Below are 20,954 nucleotides of genomic sequence, written 5' to 3'. Positions count from 1 at the left end.
CATCTGTGAAATGGGATATGAAAAATAATAGGGTTGTTTTGTGAGGATAAGCTGGAGTAGTGCATACAAAACATCTGGCCCATATTAACAAGTAAGAAAAGAACCACCACTATTACTGCCCCGTGAACAAGACTGTCTCTGATGGCAACCAAGTGTTTAGGGAAAGGAGGGGCTCTTTTTCTACTACAACTAGACCGCGTGAACCTAGTAATATATGACACATAACAGGTATCAAAAGAAAAAATATTCCTGAAAAAATATGCGAATGGCAACGTTGAATTATGATTCCTAAAGCGTCCTCTGGTCTTGTATACCTGCAGCGATGTCAAACCAGCTTAAAGAGAACTTGCATTATCTTCGTGTATTAGTGTCTCCTGGCCTTATCTTGATGTCCTTGTTTTTGCATATCTTTTACTCCAAATAAGAAAAGGACGCTGTGCTTCACAGGAGAAAAGTGTTTCTGTCTCTGGTCTTTTTGCTGAATTAGCTGGGGAAGGAATAGGCCCAGCAAGGGCCAAGGACAAGAAAGAGGAGGAGACATGGCTCACCAAGAAAGGAAGGGAAAGAGACAAGCGAGGGGAGGGAGAAGAGAGACAAGATAAACTAAACACATCCCTGGTAAGAAAAGAAAACAGAAGGAGACCTTTGTTCTGTGAGATACCACCTTGTCATTTCCAAAGTTCTTTTGAAACAACAAGTCATGAAGCACAAAGTAACCAGGTTAGACAGATAAGACCGCTAGCTGGGAAAATGAAATGGGAATCAAAGGAAAGGGAAGAGACAAAATGTAGGATAATTCCAAAATAAGCATTACTCCCTGACTACCTGTTTTCCCAAAAGATGATGGAAAGGTACCAAGACATACACTTAGCTCCAAATATGGGGTCCAAACGATTCAGGAGAGAAGTCACCTCAGGTCATTTCACACAGAAATGCTACTATTGACAACATCATCCTAGAGACAAACACTGAAGCTGTCAATAAGAGCATACTGAGCTATCATAAGGTGCGTGGAAGCAAAAGGGAAAAAACAGAAACATATCTACTACCACCCAGGCCAGGGTTCTGAGCAGAGAGATGAAGGCCAAGGCCCATGTCTCTGGGGACAAGAGCAACAACACCTTCCCAAGGCCCTGGGGTCAGAGCGCGAAGGGCTGTGTGGTACTGGGGCCCTGCATCACCAGTTTACAAATTAGGTAATGGAGGAGGGCAAGCAAGGGACATGACTTGTCTAGGGTCCCATGGCCACAAATAGCAGGACTCGAACCCAAGCCCAAGGCTCCCTCCTCAGGCCGTGCCGAGTATAGTGCCGCAGTTTGCTCTCGGTACGGTGTTACCCACTTTCCCCTATTTTAACAGGGGTGGATGGTCATGTTTTAAAATAAATGCATTCCTTGGTTCCTCCCGCTGTTCACCGCTGTGTGTGGTGGGATCGGGCTCGAGTACCCGTGTCTTCCACCCGTGGCCCAGAGGGAGGCAGAGTCTCAGCACCTGGCTTTGCTGGCATTGAGGACGTAGACCAGCTGGCACCCGCCCTGCACCCTATACTCTGTACCTGCCCAAACTGAGCACCACCACATGAATCTTAGACCTAGGCTCCGCCCACCAGGCAGTAGCCACAGGCAGGGCCCCCGGCTGCCCTATCCCCAGGATCACAGCTCTCTCTGGTTGAGCACATTTTGGAAGGATTTTCCTAAATACAGTTCGAATTCTATGGGAGGATAAAACGGGTTTGGACATGGAAACAGAGGCCTGCTGAAAGACTCTCCGGGCTCATCAGTGATGTAGGCCCTCAGCCCCAACACCCCGTCTACCTCCAGAGACTCTGGCTCCATTGTCTGGGGGCCCAGGAAGCTGCACTTTCTAACATACACAATAGGTGATTCTCATAGAGGGGACCCAAGGACCGTTTCATTAACAGACGTCATATGAATACTGGTACCAATAACTGACCCTCTGCAGGCTGCATGTCGAGGAGAAATCTCCCTCCGTTCTAGGAGTCACGCCCCACACACCTACACCTCACTCTGGCACAACATATGTAAATGTGCACAAATTAACACACTTGCACATCCACTGGACAACTGCGCTTGGTGGCGGCTGGACTCCATGGCACACAATAGGCTCAGACATTGTCCCATGTGCTTCTGATTCTTCCTGTAGTAACCAAAGGCGCCCAACAAACTTCGCCTTCTTTGGCTGACAGGCCTGCCCAGAGGAGCCCCCCGAGTGTGAAGGGGAAGCAGGAGGCCCTGGGCCTTCTACAGCACCTCGCCTCCATGCACTACACTAGGACCTGGTCACACCCTTGTGGTCACATGCCTCCCCCTGCCCTGGGCTCCCTCTTGCGCAGCCCCCGCCCCCCTGTCCATGACTGACCACATCCTTCTTGGTCTCCCTGCACAGCCTGGGACCTCTGCCCCACTCAGGAGGCCTCTCCTGACATTGCTGCATCCCTGGTTGAGGGGTCCACCCAGTGCCTCACTTTCCACAGAAGGATTTGCCCCATGGAGCAATGGGTCCCCACAGTCATCTCATGGGGTCCCAGCTTCCTCCTCCGTCCATCTCTTGGGCCTGGATCAGTGAGGTGTGGCTCAGGACCTCCATACGAGTGGGTGGACAGGGGTAGCTGGGACCAGCAGCTGAGCTCCATGAAGCCTGGAAAGCCATCAGTGCCCAAGTTGCTCACCGCTTTTGAGGACAGGGGAGGGTTCGGTCATCCATACTGTCACAGCCCAGTCCAGGAAACCCCCATCTCAAACTTTCTTGGACTAGAGGAACTTGACCTGGCTTCCTGGGGCCTTCTGAGTAGAACTGGGGCACTGGGACGACTGTCCTGCAGATGGCTGGTGAGTCAAGAGTGTTGACAATGTCTGCTGCAGGTAGGTAAAAAGAGGGCCTGAGCAGGAGTTAAGCAGCTGCCTCGAGACAGGTCCCACTTCCGCTGTGCTCTTGAAATCACTCCCCAGCGGCGACTACCCACAGACCCTCCAGGCAGAAGGCTATTCTCTCCCCAGCAAAATATTCAAGGAATTTAACTTGTGGAACTCCTGAAAGCACCCTCAGCCCCGAAGAGCCCCCTGAGGGCTGTGCTGAGCATTCAGAAATTCATACTGGGGCGGAGGGGAGGGGAGCTGGACTGGATCATGTGTGGCCTACATGGAAGCTGAATGTTTCAGAACGCCATGATGCCTTGCAAGGTCCTAGGCTCCAGAGCCAAGAAGACTGATTTAGGTCCTAACCTCAGTTTTTTCATTCAAAAGGTGGAGGTAATAATAATCCCTCTATCACATGGTTGTTATAAGATCAAATGACATAGCGGTGTGAAAGCACTTTGTCTACCGAAAGTAAACTATTTCTTGAGGCCTGATTATTTCTAAAAATGAGGCCACCAGAGCTGAAGGCTCAGTAATAGCAGGAACTGGGGTGTGTTCAAATAGTAACGCCCCTGAGCCCCACTGGACTTGTGCAGTGCAGAGGGCAGAGGTATGGCTGCAGGAGCCCTTACTCCCAGGACACCGAGGGTGTCAGTATGGGGAACCCCCTGCCCTCTGCTGCAGCTCAGGTAAGCAGCATCCACAGCCCTTCCTCAGCATCCTGCGTGCTGAAAGACCAGTGGGGCACCTCTGAGAGGAAGCGGGGCAGTGTCACTCAAAGTGTGGCCCTATACATAGGAGTCACCTCTGTGCTAATCAAACACAGGATTCCTGAGCCTAACTACAGATCTGCTGGGTCAGAAACTTTGAGCTTGGAGCCTGATAATTTTATTTTTAACAAGATCCTCAAGTGATTCTTACATAAGTGTGAGAAGGACAAGCACAGAAATAGTGAAAAAGCTTTGGAATCAGGAAGATCTGGGGCAAATCCCAGTCCCACTACGTGGCAGCTGTATGCACTTGGGCAAATTACTCAACCTCTCTGAACCTGTTTCCCTCATGTGCAGAGGGAAGCAAGCACAGGTGCACATACTCGTGGTCTTCATCCGAGCTATTCTAGGAGTCAGGGGCCACTATGGCCCTCACCTTTTAGGGGAACAATCTGTCACTGAGAGTGCAAGGGGCCTTTTAGAGGCCATTCATGGAAACAGAGGTAGGACTTGGCTAAAGTCCTCCAAAGTGGAGGCCCATCTCAGCCGCTGCACCTGGAGTCCAGGAAGGTGAAACAGAAGGGCAAGACAGGCTGGGCTTTAGATGGAGCCTAAAACCATCTGCCTCCCCAGTGCCTCTCTTGGGGTAAGGGCATAAAGGGGGCAGTGGCAGCAGGCATCCGGGGCCGGTCCAGCGTGGGGCCCCAACACTCCCAGGAAGGGCAGGGAGAAGGAGCGGGAGGGGCCCACCAGAACTACACACCCAGGTAGGTACCGACTGTGGGCAGAGTCCGCAAACCCCTCAGGCCTCAATCTTTCCATCTGGAAACTGGGGTTCATTTTAAGAAAATTAAATAGGAAAATATGGGACCAGTGCCCAGCTCAGTGGCCTGTTCACTGCTCGAGTGGATAGAGCTGCTGTTATTATCTGTGCCGTCTCTGATCTGAACGTGGTGGCAGTTTAACTCTGCTGTCTCCAGAAGCAGCTGAGCTGCTTATCTCAGACTGAGCTTTAAGTTCCCGTGTTGGTTGTTACACATCCTGGCCCATGGGACCTGGCCAAGGACCATGGTAGGAACTTTAGGCGACTGTGCCCGGGGAAGCATTTCCCTCCTTTTTAGTTCTAAGGTGACGCTGCTGGGGATGAGGATGCCCAGCTTTGAGGCACCCCCTGTTCCGGCTCAGACACAGGGTCCGAGTGACAATCCGGTCAAGGGAGGACAGAGGCAGCCAGGTCCTGGGAGCCCCGCGCGCCGTGCAAGGAGTGGAGCCACTCTCCAGGCCACCCCAGCCGCTCTGGGCCGCTCACCTGTGCCCAGCCCCAAGTTCCAGGGGCGCCCGCCAGCTCACCTGCTGTAGACTAGGCAGCCCAAGTGGTTGATCTCGTGGTCTGAGCGGTGGCGGCTGTAGTCCTCCCACAAGTCCTTAAACGCTGTGACAGCTAGGATGAAGAGCACGGGCGCCAGCGCCAGGCCCGGCTGGAAGGCGTTCACCGCCGGCACGAAGTTGAGCAGCGCGATGAAGACGAAGTACACGTTGGCCAGGCGGTGGAACTGCTCGAACAGGTTCTTGGGCAGGAAGGACAGCAGCGTGTACTTGGTGGTCTTGAGCCGGTTGTCGGCCAGGTGCCGCGAACCCTTGGCAGCTCCCGCCGCAGGCTCCTCGGCGCTCGGTGGCAGCAGATTGGAACGCACTATGCGCGTCCGGCCCTCCCGCCGCCGCCGCCGCCGCGCCTTCCCCGGGGGCTCCTCTGCCGCCGCCGGCTCGCGCTCCATGGCCGAGTGTCACCGCGCCCGCCTCTAGGTAATCATCGCCAGCTGCCAGGCGCGGCGGCGCGGGCTCCCCGCCTGCGGGACGCACGAAGACGGCGGTCAGCGCGCCGCCGGCCCCGCCCGGCCCGCGTCCTTCGCGTCACCCCCGCCTCCCGGGCTGCGCGCAAGCCGGCCAGGCAAAGAGCCCCCTTCAGCGCGCCGCCCCGCCCGCCCTGCGCGCCCTCTTCCCTCCCAATGCTCAGCCCGGAGCCCGGCGGGCAGGAAACCCAAGGGCCGGAGCTGGCAACTTTAAAGCGGGTTAGTTTCGTTTCCGAGAAAGACTGGTGTGGTCCAGGAGCACTGCAGACGCCCGGCCCGCGAAGAGTGGAAGCTGCAGAGAGTATAGGAGGAAAAATCATGCAGTCCCCTCAGAGCCCAGGGCTCTCCCCAAGGCCAGACCCGCTTCGGCCATTGAGCGGGAAACGGTCCTGGGGGACCCAGAATAGGATCCTCTTCTTGGAATCAAGCAGATTCGAAATCCAAAGAAGCTGGGGCATGCCAATGCTCAGCCATTTACATTGCACTTACAGAGGGCATCTACTTCCTGGGCAATCCCGGGAAGGCAGGGGTCGCTGCCCTGGCAACCTTCCCAGCAGCGTCCCCTGTGCTGTGCCACCTCTTTTCAGACCCAGGTCTTGGGTAACTAGACCTCTTCTCCTTTCCTACTCCCGTAAGTGGGGACTTTTAATTGGGGAGGAGTAAGTTGCTGTAGCAAAGGCAGGCTTTGGTTTTAAGGCATTTCTGCTTCTTCCTCCCTGGTAAACCATGGGGCCAAACTATCCCCTGTATTCTAAGGTGGAAGTTGTGGTCCAGACAAGTGACAGGGGAGCTGAGGAGGGTTGTTGCGGGGCACAGCAGGGGCCTGTCAGGAGGGTGAGGCAGAATTGCCCAGGCAAAGGGTCCCCCTCCTTAGTCATGGGGGGAGGTCAGAGAGGGGAGTGGGCTGAAAGTGGGCTATGGGAGAGGAGCATGCTTGGGGAGGCAGAAGGAGCTGGAGAGCCCCTGTTCTGCAGAAAGACTCCCCAGATGCACCCAGCTCCAATGACTTCCATGTCTGTGCTCACTTTAGAAGAACAGAGGTGAGCAAGGGGGAGAGGGGCGGCTTTCCTCAGGAGGCCTTGGACTGGGGAGTTTTGTAGCAGGGGTGCTTTGACTCCTGCCTGTCTGGAGTGGGAATGGTGAAGGTGTTTGCCTCCTCCTCCTCCTGCAGGCCAGCTTGCATGGGGACATTTTTCCTGCATTGAGACACTCCTTACCTGCCAAGTCCCCTCAACTGCCCATAACAGCCTTCACTGGCTGCAGATTTCTCCCTCAGGTGCCTACAGATCTGTACTTCCCTGTCTCTGTGCAGATCACTCCATGCAAGTCCCTCCCTCTGTCTGGTCCCCGCTCCTATCCCCTGGCCCTACAACCCTCAGCTAAGCCAGGCTCTTAGATCCCTAGGGAGAGCTTTGCCAGAGACCACACCTTGTGTGCAATCCAGCACCAGGGGGTAGAGTGAACAGCACTGAGAAAACAATACCTGCCATGGATCAAGCCCTGCCCAGGCACGGGAAGGGGGAGCAGTTTTGAGGGATGGAGGCTCAGGTCAGAGAAAGATCTGGTGGAACTCCTGCATTCTCAGGGAAAGAAGTCAGCTCTCACACTGACCAACGACATCCTCAACTGAGTATCAATGACAATGAGGAATGACCGCAACTGCCCTGGTTTCCAGAGCCTGACAACTCATGACTCCATCTCTTCCTTTCTCATCAAACCCAGTTGGACCCCAAAGCCTGCTAATTTGGTCCATTGCCACAGCCAACTCCCTGGTCCTGACAGGTATCCCCAGGTATCCTCAAAAGCCTCCCTGTGGGCCTCCCGGCCACCCAGCTGCCTTGCTTTTGACATCCCACACATGCTGCCAAAGTTATTACTGTGTCCCTTCTTCTCATTTCTTTACCCCAGAGCTTACAGAGGTCCGCTGTTGCTTATAATGTCAAATTCTGACTCCTCAGGCAGAGGTTCCAGGCCCTGAGGAAAGATGGGCACCAATTGCTGGATTTACTTCACCCCTCCTGACTCCCAGCCCAGCCCCGGAGCGATGACAGGCTTTGTTCACTGCCAGCTACATTCCACTTTCTGGTTCTAAGATTCCATGAGTCACACTGCCCTGTGTGGCTGGAATCTTCTCCCACCTGCTTTTCACCAATCCAAATTCATTATTTCGTTTAGGGCTTTGCTCAACTGAGTGGTCCTCTAATCTTGTTGAATTATTTTTCATTCTTCTGTGCGTGCCATTGTGTGTAAATCTCCTGAGGAGGGATCATCAGGGGTGCTGAGCTTGGCTGTCTTATGGTGGCTAAACTCTCAAGCCCTTGACTGCCAAGATGAGGGCAATACTCTGGGCTGGCAATCTGGACAACTGAGTTCTGATGATGGCCAGACATCACTTGTCACTGCTCAGCAAATATTAATTAACTACCCACTATGAGGCAGACAGTGTTCCAGGCACTTGGGGATACAGTGGAGAATCGTTGACTACAACAGACATTCTCTTGGATCTTATATTCTAATCAGAAGAGACAGCAACTAAGCAAGAAATAGTTCACAGAGTTGTGAGTGGGGGCTCGGTGGTGGGAAGGGGGAGATGGAGGAAGGCCTCACTAGATGGTGACATGAATTAAAAATGAGAGTGGAAGGAATAATCTCTTATATAAATGGTGCTGGGACAACTGGATTTCCCCAAACTAAAGAATAAACCGGGACCCATACCTGATATCATGTGTGAAAACTAACTCAAAATGGATCAAGGACCTAAATGTAAGAACTAAAACCATAAAACTCTTAGAAGAAAACATAAAGGTAATCCTTCAGGGCCTAGTTTTTAACAATGGGTTCTTAGATCTGACACAAAAGCATGAGCAACAAAGACAAAATTGATAAACTGGACATCATAAAAATTAAAAACTTTTGGTCTTCAAAGAACTTTACCAACAAAGAGAAAAACTATAGATTAGGAGAAATTTTTTGGAAACCATATGTCAGATAAGGGTTTAATATCCAGAATATATAAAGAACTACAGTTCAGCAATAAGAAGACAACCAAATCCAAGTATGAATGAGGGACTTACATAGACATTTCACCAAAGAAGAAATATTTATGGCCAAAAAACACATGATATCATTAGTCATTAGGGAAATGCACATCAAAATCACAATGAGATACCTCTTCACCCCCAATAAGATGGCTATGATTTAAAAAACAGAAAACAACGGGTATTGGCGAGGATGTGGAGGAATTGAAACCCTCCTCCATTGCTGGTGGGAATGCAAAATGGTACAGCCTCAAAATGTTAAACACAGAATTACCATACGATCCAGCAATTCCACTCCGAGGTATATATATACCCAAAAGAATTGAAAGTGAGAATGCAAATAGATACTTGTACACCAATGTTCACTGCAGCACTATTCATAATAGATCAAAGGTGGAAAAAATGTCCTAAATGCCCAACAAATGAATGGATAGACAAAATATGGTATATCCACACAATGGAATTTTATTCAGCTATAAAGAGAAATGATGTTCTGATACATGCTACTACATCGTTGCGCCTTGAAAACACTATGCTGAGTGAAGTAAGTCAGAATTAAAAGGGCAAAATTTGTACGATCCTACTTCTATGAAATATCTAGAATAGGCAAGTGCATAGAGACCAAAGTTTATTCGTTGTGACCAAGGGTGGGCTGGAGGAAGGAGGAAAGGAGGACTCAATGCTTATGAGACATGAGCTTCTGTTAAGGGTGATGGAAAAATGTGGAAATGGATGGTGGCGATGGTGGAACAACGTGATGAATGTAATTAATGTTACTGAATTGTACTTTAAAAATGTTAAAATGGCAAATGTTTTGTTTCATATATAAAGATTTATATATATACAACAAAACATTTGTTTTATATACTTGTATATATTCATGAAAAAAAAAACAACAACATTGCCGTGGAGTCAATTCTGAATCATAGCAACTCTATAGGATAGAGTAGAACTGCCCCATAGGGTTTCCAAGGAGCAGCTGGTGGGTTCAAGCTGCCAACCTTTTGGCTTGGCTGCTAATCAAAAAGGTCAGCAGTTCGAATCCACCAGCCACTCCTTAGAAACCCTATGAGGCAGTTCTACTCTGTCCTATGTGGTCACTATGAGTGGGAATCGACTGGACGCCAATGGGTTTGGTGGGTTTTTATACATATATATATATATATATATGTATATGTATATATATGTCACAATTAAAAAATAAAAAAGAACCTGGATCTTGTGGAAGAAACCTCCAGGCAGAAGGAGCAACCATGTAAAAGATCACAACACAGGAGGAAGTGTGGTGTGCTCTAGCAATAGGTAGGGACCGTGTTCTCAGAGATGTGCTCAGAGCAGAGAACACAGCAGTGAACACTCTACTCCCAGCTCTCAGGAAAACGGACAGTAAAGAAACAAGGAAGTTAGGGAGTAGAAACCTAACCGGGAAGGGTGTACCCTGGCTAGGTAGAGCCCTAGAGGGGGCTTCCCAGGGGGGTTCTGAGCAGAGGCCTGAAGAAACACCATGCAGATGTCTGGGGGGAGATATGCACGTGCAGTAGAGAGCAGGAGTGGGCTGGGGGTTCCTGGCCCAGCAAGAAGGCCTCTGGACTGGATCCCAGTGGGCAAGCAAAAATGGAGCTCACAATCCAGTCATTTAGGGCCTTCTAGATCATTCCAGAAGAGCCCTTGGGTAGGTGCAGATGATAAAGTGTTTGGCTGCTAACTGAAAAGTTGGAAGTTTGAGCCCACCCAGAGGTGTCTTGGAAGAAAGCCCTGGAGATCTAGTTCTGGGAAATCAGCCATTTAAAATTCTATGAGGCACAGTTCTACTCTGACACATGAGGTTGCCATAAGTTGGAGTCCACTCGATGGCAAAGGGCTTTTTCAATCATTGCAGAGACTTTGACTTTAAGTTGAATGAGAATGGGAGTCTTTGGAGGAGTCACATTATCTGACTCATGATGTCAAAGGTCACTCTGGCTGCAATCTGGGAAAGAGAACACAAGAAGACATGGTCAGAGGCCACTGCAGTAATCCTGGGGAGGAGGAGCGTGGCCAGGGTGGTCCTGGTGGAGGGTGAGGAGTGGCCTAAGCTCTAAGTGGAGCTAGGAGGATCTACTGTTGGATTGGGTGTGTAGTATGAAAGGAAGAACGGAATCAAATATGGCCAGAGAAACTGCAAACTTGGATTTCTTTTTGCTGAGATGGAGAGAGAGCAGGTAGAGTAGGTTGGGAGTTGACACCAGACGACCGAGCCCAGACATCCCAGAGACAGACAGATGGACATGAGCCTGGAGATATGAGCCTGGACATCAGGAAAGCAGTGGCCTGAGGGGGAGGAGGGTGCTGGGAGGTGCAGCTGCAGGCAGAGGGGCAGCATGCAGGGCTCCAGGGGCCTGAGGAAAGGGATGGGCCTCTGGGTTTTGTCCTAAGGGTAACAGGAAGCCAAGTGCTGCCCAAGCAGAGGAATGAGAGAATGCTATAAGGTTTTTCCCTTTAAAAAATCACCATAGCCATCAGAGACATGCAAATCAAAACCACAGTGAGATACCATTTCACTCCCACTAGGATGGCTGAGATTAAAAAAAAACAAAAAAATGCACACACAGAAAATAACAAGTGTTGGAGGGAATGTGGAGAAATTGGAACCGTCATCCACTGCTGGTGGAATGCAACATGGTACAGCCATTGTGGAAAACAGTCTGATGGTTCCTCACAAAACAAGAAGTAGAGCTACCATATGACCCAGCAATTCCACACTTAGGTATTTATCCTAGGGATCTAACAGAAGTGACATAAATAGACATATACACACCTATGTTCATTGCAGCACTAGTCACCATAGCAAAAAAGATGGAAACAACCCAAGTTCCCATCACTGGATGAATGGATAAGTAAAATGTGGTATCTACATACAATGGAATATTACTAAAAAGAAAAATTAGTTCCCCAAACATCTGACAATGTGGATAAACCTGGAGGACATTATGTTGAGTGAAATAAGTCAATCATAAAAAAACAAATATTGCATGTTCTCATTTTTATGAAATAACATGAATAAGTAAATATACAGAAACTAATGTTGATTAGTGGTTACCACGGGTGGGGCAGGGGTGAAGAGGGAGAAGTACTCGCCAGGTAGTAGTCACTTTTTGTTTATAGAAATGGCAAAGGTGGCACTGAGTGTGGGTGAAGTTTGCACAGCATAACTGATGTAACTGATGTCAATAAGCTGTATAGAGGGAAAAGGGATGAATGGGCATATGCTAGGTTGTGTATGGTTTTGCAACAATAACAACAATCAAAAAAAAAAAGAGAGAGAGATGGAGCCACAGATGCTGGTATAATTAGACATAACCAATCACCTCATGGGATTACTTCTCTTGGTTTGGGGGCTTAGGGTTGTGGTCTCATGGTACAATCCAGTCAATTGACATAAATGTAGTTCTTAAAGTTTATGTTCTACCTCCCAGTGTGGTGAGTACTGTCTAGGGTCTTAAAAGCTTACCAGCAGCCATCTAAGATACAAGTATTGGTCTTTATTCGTCTGGAACAAAACAGACAGAAGAAACCCAAGAATCAGAGAAGGAGCTGGACTACAGACTAATTGCATAAAACACTGCCTCCTCCACCTTGACCAGAACTAGATGGTTTCCGGCTACCACTACTGAACATTCTGATCAGGATCACAATTGATGAGTCCTGATAAAAAAGGGAGAAAAATATGTAACAGAACTTCATATTCTTAAAGAATCCAGAATTACTGGTCCTACTGAGGCTACAAGAGTCCCTGAGATATGGCCCTTAGTTGTCCTCAAACCTTGAATTGAAACTATCCTCTGAAGTCACCTTTAAACTAAGTAACAGTTTAATCCAAAGAGTAAAGATTGTCACTCTTGAGTATTTCATTTCTTAAAAAAAAAAATTATCTGTATAAGACCAAAGGGTCAACAGCAATTTTAAAGCATAGATGAGAAGATTGTGGGGCAGAGAGATTAAGTAAATGGAAGTTAAACAAGTAGAAAATAATGAGAATGTTTACACGTGCCAAGAACGTAACCAATGTCACTGATGATTATGTCTAGAAACAGTGGAATGGGAGCGAGTTTTGCTTTGTATATTTTCGTCAAAAATTAAATTAAATTAAAAAAATCACTATAGCTGTTACGTGTAAGGTAATTACTGAAACACAGTGGAAACAGGGGAAGAGATGAATTAGCAGATATTTCACATCCGGGTGGCTTAGACATGGTTGTGGGATAGACAGAAGTAGACAAATTGAAAGTCTACCTTCTAGGTAGAGTCAATATGATTGGCTGATGGACTGGATGTTTGGATGAGAAGAGATCAATCGAGAATAACTCCTAAGGGGTTAATTAATGATTTGGCGAAGAACAAGCTTGAGGGTGAATATACAATGCTCAGCTTAAGCCATGTTAAGTTGAGATGATTATTCAACACTGAAGTGGAGATGGCAAGATTGCAGTGAGATACTGACCTCTGGAAGCTACAGGAGACACCAGGACAAGGATACAGACTAGGGTGAGGTAGGGAAGACCTTATGATCTAGAGCTACTACTGGGTGAGAAGATCTTACCCAGAGGTAGAGTGTCAACAAAGTATGTAGAAGACACTCCGAGTTTTACTTTTCCCACTGAAAATTTAGAGAATTGAATGAGACGGTCATCAAGACTGCTTCCAGCTTTCTTATGCCAGGAATCGGCTCCTTTTGTGGTGCAATTCTTGCTTGATAAACACTTAAGGGCTAAGAATGAGTCACAGGTTATAACTTTTCAACCTGACAAGTACAAAACCAGTTGCCATCAAGCCAATGCTGACTCATGATGACCCCATGTGTGTCAGAGTAGAACTGTTCTCCACAGGGTTTTCAATGACTGATTTTTCAGAAATAAATCACTAGGGCTTTCTTCTGAGGCACCTCTGGGTGGACTGAAACCACCAGCTGAGTTAAACATTTGCATCACCCAGGGATGTGCAACCTGATGGCACTTGTTTAACAGTTACTGTCGTGATTGCTCCTGAAAAGGGCATTCGAGATTCTGTAGTCTGTAAATGAAGACACACAGATGCTACCCATTAATTAACAACAGAACTTAAAATTCATCCAAATGCTACCAAATTATACAGCCATGAAGAATTAGATGTGATTAATTAGCTAATGATCCCAATAAGCTCAATCAATGATAATTGTCCAAATCCCAGAATGTCAAATTCTAGAGACTGAAGTTAAGATTTATGTTTTAGGATGCTTGGTTGACCACATTTATTTTTCTTTTGTCCAAACCAAATTCCCCTTAAAAAGATAAATGTATATATTAAGGATAGATACGTATTTGTGAGCAATAAATACATACTGGTGCAGGAAAACTGGGAAAGAATCTTCAAAAGATAAAAGAAGAGATCATCAGAAGATATTGAGGGATATCTGGAAGAAATTAAACAAATGAGAGTAGAATGATGGTGAAATTTAACACATATACGGACATACATTATATAAGTAAGCAAACAAGAATATTCCAAAAAAAAAGAAAGAGCTTCCAAACATGTCCTCTAAGAAAACCACAATATGTGAGAGCCAGCCTGGGAGCAGGAATCTTCCAGGGGCAGCTAGGGAGATGAGGAGGTATCTAAGTCACTCCAGACCAGCACTGATTATTTTGACAAGTTGCTCTCAACCCTGGCTGCACATTAGGGTCACATGGCAGGCTTCGAAAGCCACACCAGTACTCAAGCTTTGCCCCAGATCATTTATATATAGGGATGAAGCCTGAGTACAAATGCTTTTTAAAACTCCTCAGGCAATTCTAACATGCAGCTGTGTTTAGGAACCTTGGATCTACATCTGCATTTATACGTATGAACTTAGTCAAGAGACACCAAAATTTTTTAGAAGAACTAGCAGCAACAAAGAAAGAAAGTAAACACCAGAGAGGTGAAGTTTTCCTCTCTGAGCAGAGCTAATGCAGAACACAGAAAATAACATTAAAAATCATGATTATTTTCTTTAGAGAAATCTAAAGGACCAGCATATTCATAAAATTGCTGTGGAAAAGAAGCAAATGAGGAAAAGTCAATAATTCTTGGAAGTGAAAAGCGTGGCAATTAGTATCATCTTTTTAGAAAACATAGTAGAGGGGCAACATTAGTGATCTGGGTGATCAAATTGAAAAATTCAGAATGCACTGCGTAAGGATGAAGAAAAGAAAACGTAATAGAAGAATCTAAAAGTACGAACGATGTCTCTAGGAAATTCCCTCAAAATATATGAGATTTAAAGGAGGCAGATTGTGCCAATGACATACAAGTTAAATTTGACCACCGGTCAATAGAGGACATCTAGAAGAGATGGTCAGAAAGTTTAAAAAGATATTTGAAAGCATCAGAGAGCTAAGAGGGCAGTGACGATGATGAGGCCCAGACCCAGGAGAGGAAGGAAACAGAGAGCCCAACGGAAGGTGCTGCTAGGCCCAGAAGAGTCCTCCTGTGCCACCCACCCCACTATTCCGTCCGCTTCCCAAGAGGCAAGGATGGGTCTGCTTTGTCCTGTGTTGTGTACCCTATGCCTGGAAGTGACTACACACAGTGGACGTTATTAAGTATTCAATGGATAAATATTCTTCTTCATTACACAATGGAAACATGTGGTCACAATTCTGAAGGAAGTAGATTTTAAACATAGACTTCCATATTAGCCGAACTGAGACTCGACTATGATGGCAGTTAAACGCATTTGCAGACATACAAGGGCTCAGAAAGTCAATGACTAATGCTTATTTTCTGAAAGAAAGTTATCTCATCATTTGTTTTAATACTTTTGCATAATAAACACAAAATGCATATGTATATGCATTATATATGTATATATGTGTGTATATATGTGTTTATATTTGTGTGTGTGTATATATATGTAATTCTCACAACTGGACCAATAAGCAACATCATGATAAACAGAGAAAAGATTGAAGTTGTCAAGGATATCATTTTCCTTGGATTCACAATCAATGCCCATGGAATAACAGTCAAGAAATCAAATGATGTATTGTATTGGGCAAATCTGCTGCGAACTACTTCTTCATTTTATTTTTTATTGAACTTTAGATGAAGGTTTACAGAACATATTAGCTTCTCGTTAAATAGTACATATATTGTTTTATGGCATTGATTAACAACCCATGACATGTCAGTACTCTCCCTTCTCGAACTTCGGTTCCCTTTACCAGCTTTCCTGCCCCCTCCTGCCTTCTAGACCTTGCCCCTGGGCTGGTGTGCCCCATTAGTCTCATTTTGTCCTATGGGTCCATGATGGTTAAGATTGTATGTCAACTTGGCTAGACCATGATTCTCAATGTTTTAGCAGTTGTATAATGTTGTGATCCCTTCCCTGTTGAAATCTGATATATGATCACCCCCATGATGGAATCTGCTGAGTGGTACTGGCAGAGGAGGGGCATGTGGCTGCTCACCACCCCCTCAGCGTCATCTCTCTGTCTTCCACCGGTTACTTTCTGCCTGCTCACCTTTCCAAGGTTTTTGGCTTGTTCCAGACTCAGCAGCTGCCTCTTGTTCTTGGGACTTGAGCTAGCAGCTTACCTGTTGATCTTGGAATTTGTCGACGTTCACAGCCTGTGAGAAGGAGCCCCTCTCCGACCTGCCACCTTGGGTTCACCAGCTTCTGTGGCTCTGTGAATTGGGAGAGGCGTTTACCCTGATCCACAGACTTGGGACGTTTTAGCCTCTGCAATTGTGTGAGCTGTTTCCTTGATATAAATCTCTTTCTATATATACATATATGCTTTACTGGTTTTGCTTCTCTAGAGACTCCAGCCTAAGACAGGGTCTGTCTAATCTTCGGCTAAAAGGTGAACTTCCAGAGTGACTTCATTACTGGGCTAAAAGGGTGTCTGGGGGCCATACTCTCAGGGTTTCTCTAATCTCTGTCAAGCCAGTAAGTCTGATCTTTTTTTTTTTCTTTTTTTTTTTTGAGTTAGAATTTTGTTCTACATTTTGCTCCAGCCCCGTCTGGGTCTCTCTATTGTGATCCCTGTCAGAGCAGTCAGTGGTGATAGCCAGGAACCATCTAGTTGTACTGGACTCAGTCTGGTGAAGGCCATAGTAGTTGTGGTCCATTAGTCCTCCGGACTAATCTTTCCCTTGTGTCTTTAGTTTTCTTCATTTTCCTTTGCTCCTGAAGCGGTGAGACCAGTGGAGTATCTTAGATGGCCGCTCACAGGCTTTTAAGACCCCAGACTCTACTCACCAAAGCAGAATGTAGAACATTTGCTTCATAAACTATGTTATGTCAGTTGAGCTAGATATTCCCTGAGACCATGGTCCGCACAGCCCTCAGCCCAGTAATTAAGTCCCTAAAGGAGATTGGATTTGTCCATGGAGTTTCCATGACCTTACCCTGAACAAGTTGTGCTGGCTTCCCCAGTATTGTGTAATGTCTTACCCTTCACCAAAGTTACCACTTATCTACTGTCAATTTAGTGTTTTCCCACCCCCACACCTCCCCTTCCTCAATACCATCAAAGATTGTTTCTTTCTGTGTGTAAACCTTTTCATGAGTTTTTATAGTAGTGATCTCACAATATTTGTCCCTTTGTGATTGACTTATTTCACTCAGCATAATGCTCTCCAGATTCATCCACGTTGTGAGATTCTTCACAGATTCATCATTGTTCTTTATCATTGCATAGTATTCCGTCATGTGTATGTACCATAGTTTGTTTATCCATTCATCTGTTAATGGGCATCTAAGCTGTTTCAGTCTTTTTGCTATTGTGAACAATGCTGCAGTGAACATGGGTGTGCATACGACAAAAGTCCTCTTTAAAGTGTTCAAAGCAAATATGTCACTTTGAGGACTAAGGTGCGCCTGACCCAAGCCACAGTGTTTTCAATCGCCTTACATGTATGCTAAAGCTGGAAAATGACTAAGAAAGACCACTGCAACAATAGGCTCAAACATAGCAACAACTGGGAGGATAGCGCAGGACCTGAAAGTTTTTCATTCCCTTGTACATGGGGTCCCTATGAGTCAGAACCGACTCCATGGCATGTAACAACAATAACAACTATATATATATATATATATATATGTTCTTTCTCTACTTTGTAGAATTAGGAAAATGTAAGTTTAAATGTCTAAGGAAAAAGTAAACATTTTGAACAGGTTAACAATCCCCGGATCTTAAAAGGGTTCTCACAAACCCATCCTCCAAAAGCATGCAATGGAGAACATTTATGAAGTCTGTTGAAACTTAAAAATAGTTAATTATTTTAATACAGTCCTTATATTAATTATTCTTATATACTTACTGGAAACCCCAGTGGCGTAGTGGTTAAGAACTATGGCTGCTAACCACAAGGTTGGCAGTTCGAATCCACCAGGCACCCCTTGGAAACTCTATGAGGCAGTTCTGTCCTATAGGGTCACTATGAGTTGGAATCGACTCAACAACAACAGATTTGGTTTGGTTTATATACTTACTATAATATAGAACTATGTTATAATACTCGGAACCCTCGTGGCACAGTGGTTAAGAGTTCTGCTGCTAATCAAAAGGCTGGCAGTTTGAATCAACCAGGCACTCCTCGGAAGCCCTAGGAGGCAATTCTATTCTGTCCTATAGGGTCGCTATCAGTCGGAATCGACTCCTCGACAACAGGTTACAGGTTAATATAGTACTTTTGTTATACTATATTATTATAATATAATCATACTATATTATAATACTTATGCTTATAATATTTAAATGTAGTATAGAAAGCTATATTGATTAAAAAAAACAAAAAACTAAACCCACTGTCGTTGAATTGATTCTGACTCACAGTGATCCTGTACAACAGGGTAGAACTGCTGGATAGGGTTTCCAAGGCTGTAAGTCTTTCTGGAAGAAAACTGCCACATCTTTCTCCCATGGAGTGGCTGGTAGGTTAGCAGCTGAGAGATTTAACCACTGTACCACCAGGGCCCCTTGTTATAGTATACTTACATCATACTTACAGTTTAGAAAGCTATTGAGACTTTCTCAATTCATTCTGTAGGGCTAGTAAAACCTGCTGTTAATATCAGAAGTGGAATTGCAAAGGAGCTATAGACCAAATGTAGTGGTATAAATATCAGAAAAGAAAGAGGCAAAATTTATCACTATTGGCAGCATCGTGATTGTTTACCTAGTAAGTGGTCAGTAATGTAGCTGATTACAAGATCCAAAAACCAGACCAAACCAGTTGCTGTCATCGACTTTAACTCACGGCAACCCCATGTGTACCAGAGTAGAACTGTGCTCCATAGGGTTTTCAATGGCTGATTTTTCAGAAGTAGATTACCAGCCTTTCTTCCAAGGCACCTCTGGGAGGACTCCAACCACCAACTTTTCAGTTTGCAGTGAGCTCAGTAACCATTTGCACCACCCAGGGACTCCAATTATAAGACAAAGATGTAAAAATCAGCAGGTTTCTGATATACAAGCAATAGCCAATTAAAAAATGTAATGGACAAAAGAATCTCATTTTTAGAATAACATAAATACCAAAGAATATGCAACAAAAATCAGTTCAAGATATACACGAATAGTTATAAAGAACAACAATGATGTTAGCAATTTTTTAAATTTATTTTTTGTGTTGTTGTTGAGAACATACACAGCAGAACATACACCAATTCAGCAATTTCTACATGTACATTCCAGTGACACTGATTAAATTTTTCAAGTTGTGCAATCATTCTCACCCTGCTTTTTCAAATTGTTCCTCTCCCATTAACATAAACTCACTGCCCCTTAAGTTTCCTATCTAATCTTTCAAGTGGCTGTGGTCAGTTCGATCCCATATAGATAGTTCTTAAAAGAGCACAATGCTCAAGGCAGACATTTTTTACTAGTGAAGGCTAAATTATCGTTTGGTTTTAAGAAGACTTCAGGGAATATTTTTGGTTTAAGGTCCAGAAAGTCTGGAGCCCATGAGAACTGGAAATTCCATTCTGCATTTTCTCCCTTTTGATCAGAATTCTTCTATAGAATCTTTGATCAAAGTGTTCAGAAACAGTAGCCTGGTGATTCAGTTCTTCTGGTTTCATGGCAAACGAGGCAGTTGTTCACAGAGGCAGTTAGCCCACTTTCCATTTCCTCCTCCAGTTCCTGACTCTCCTTCTTCCTCTGTTGCTCCAGGCAAATAGAGTCCAATTGTTGTACCGTGGATGACAGCTTGCAAGCTTTTAAAACCCCAGACACTATGCAACAAACTAGGAGGTAGAATAGAAGCACTAAACATGTTATTAGGCCAACCAACTGGAAAGTCCCATGAAACCATGACCCTAAACCTCCAAACCAAGAAGCCAAATTCCAGGCACTGTTTGATTGTACGTAACCAGCCTCAGCAGCTGCTGTTCATTTTTATTGTTGTTGTATATATATCAACCACACCTTTGTGAATTCCACTTTTCACAGGTGTACAACTTATTGACAGCAATTACATTAATCCGCTGTGCAACCCTATCCTAGATCAATATGATTTTTCCATCACGGTAAACTGAAACTCAGTTCTCCATAAGCAATAATCCCCTTCCCCCTCCCTCCTACCCCCTACCCGTGATAACTACTAATGAACTTTGGTCTCTATACATTTGCCTGTTTTTGTCACTTTATATAAGTGAGATCTTGCAATATTTATCCTTTTGTGATTGGCTTATTTCACTCAGCATAATATCTTCAAGCTCCATCAATGTTTTAACATGTATAAAGACTTCATTTCTCTTTCTGGCTGAGTAGTATTCCACTGTATGTATGAACCACATTTTGTTTATCCATTCATCATCCATTGATGGGCATTTATGTTGTTTCCACCTTTTAGCTATTGTGAGTAGTGCTGCAGTGAACATTGGTGTACAAATGTCTGTTAATGTCATTGCTTTCAAGTCCCTTGGGTATATTCCTAACAGTGGAATGGCTAAATCATATGGTATAGGACCTCATAAAAATTAAAACCTTTTGTTTTTCAAAAGCCTTTTTTTAAAAAGTTGAGAGACAAGCTAAAGCTACTGACTGAGAGAATATCTTCAGAAATCATATATCAGATAGAATCTAATAACCAAAATATATATAAAATTTTGACAACTTAACAACCAAAAGATACATAACTCAATCAAAAATGGGCAAAGGACTTGAATGGACATTTCACCAAAGAGGACATTCAAATGGGCACCAAACACATGAAAAGATGCTCAATGTCATTATCCATCAAAGAGATACAAATCAAAACCACAATGAGATATCATTCTACTGCCACTAGCATGGCAAAGATTATTTAAAAAAAAAAAAAAACACAGAAAATAACAAATGTTGGTGAGGATGTGGGGACATGGGAATCCTTATCCGTTGCTAGTGGGGATGCAAAATGATACAGCCGTTGCAGAAAACAGAATGGCGGTTCCTCGAAAAACTAAAAATAGAACTACCATATGACCCAGCAATT

General features: G+C 45.2%; 1 protein-coding gene across 1 annotated transcript in view; it reads right to left on the bottom strand.

The window, feature by feature from the left end:
• ATP10A (ATPase phospholipid transporting 10A (putative)) overlaps positions 1 to 5,381 on the bottom strand; it is a 191,462-nt gene extending 186,081 nt beyond the window's left edge. Inside the window, exon 1 of the mRNA XM_004372675.2 lies at positions 4,937 to 5,381. Within this exon, the coding sequence (XP_004372732.1) occupies positions 4,937 to 5,361 (425 nt within the window). The 5' untranslated portion in view covers positions 5,362 to 5,381. The remainder of the gene's footprint in view (positions 1 to 4,936) is intronic.
• Between the last annotated feature and the right edge of the window lie 15,573 nt (positions 5,382 to 20,954).

This window comes from Trichechus manatus, unplaced genomic scaffold (assembly GCF_000243295.1).
Source record: "Trichechus manatus latirostris isolate Lorelei unplaced genomic scaffold, TriManLat1.0 scaffold00019, whole genome shotgun sequence".
NCBI classification, from domain to species: Eukaryota; Metazoa; Chordata; class Mammalia; order Sirenia; family Trichechidae; genus Trichechus; species Trichechus manatus.
This window is presented reverse-complemented; position numbering and strand designations above follow the sequence as displayed.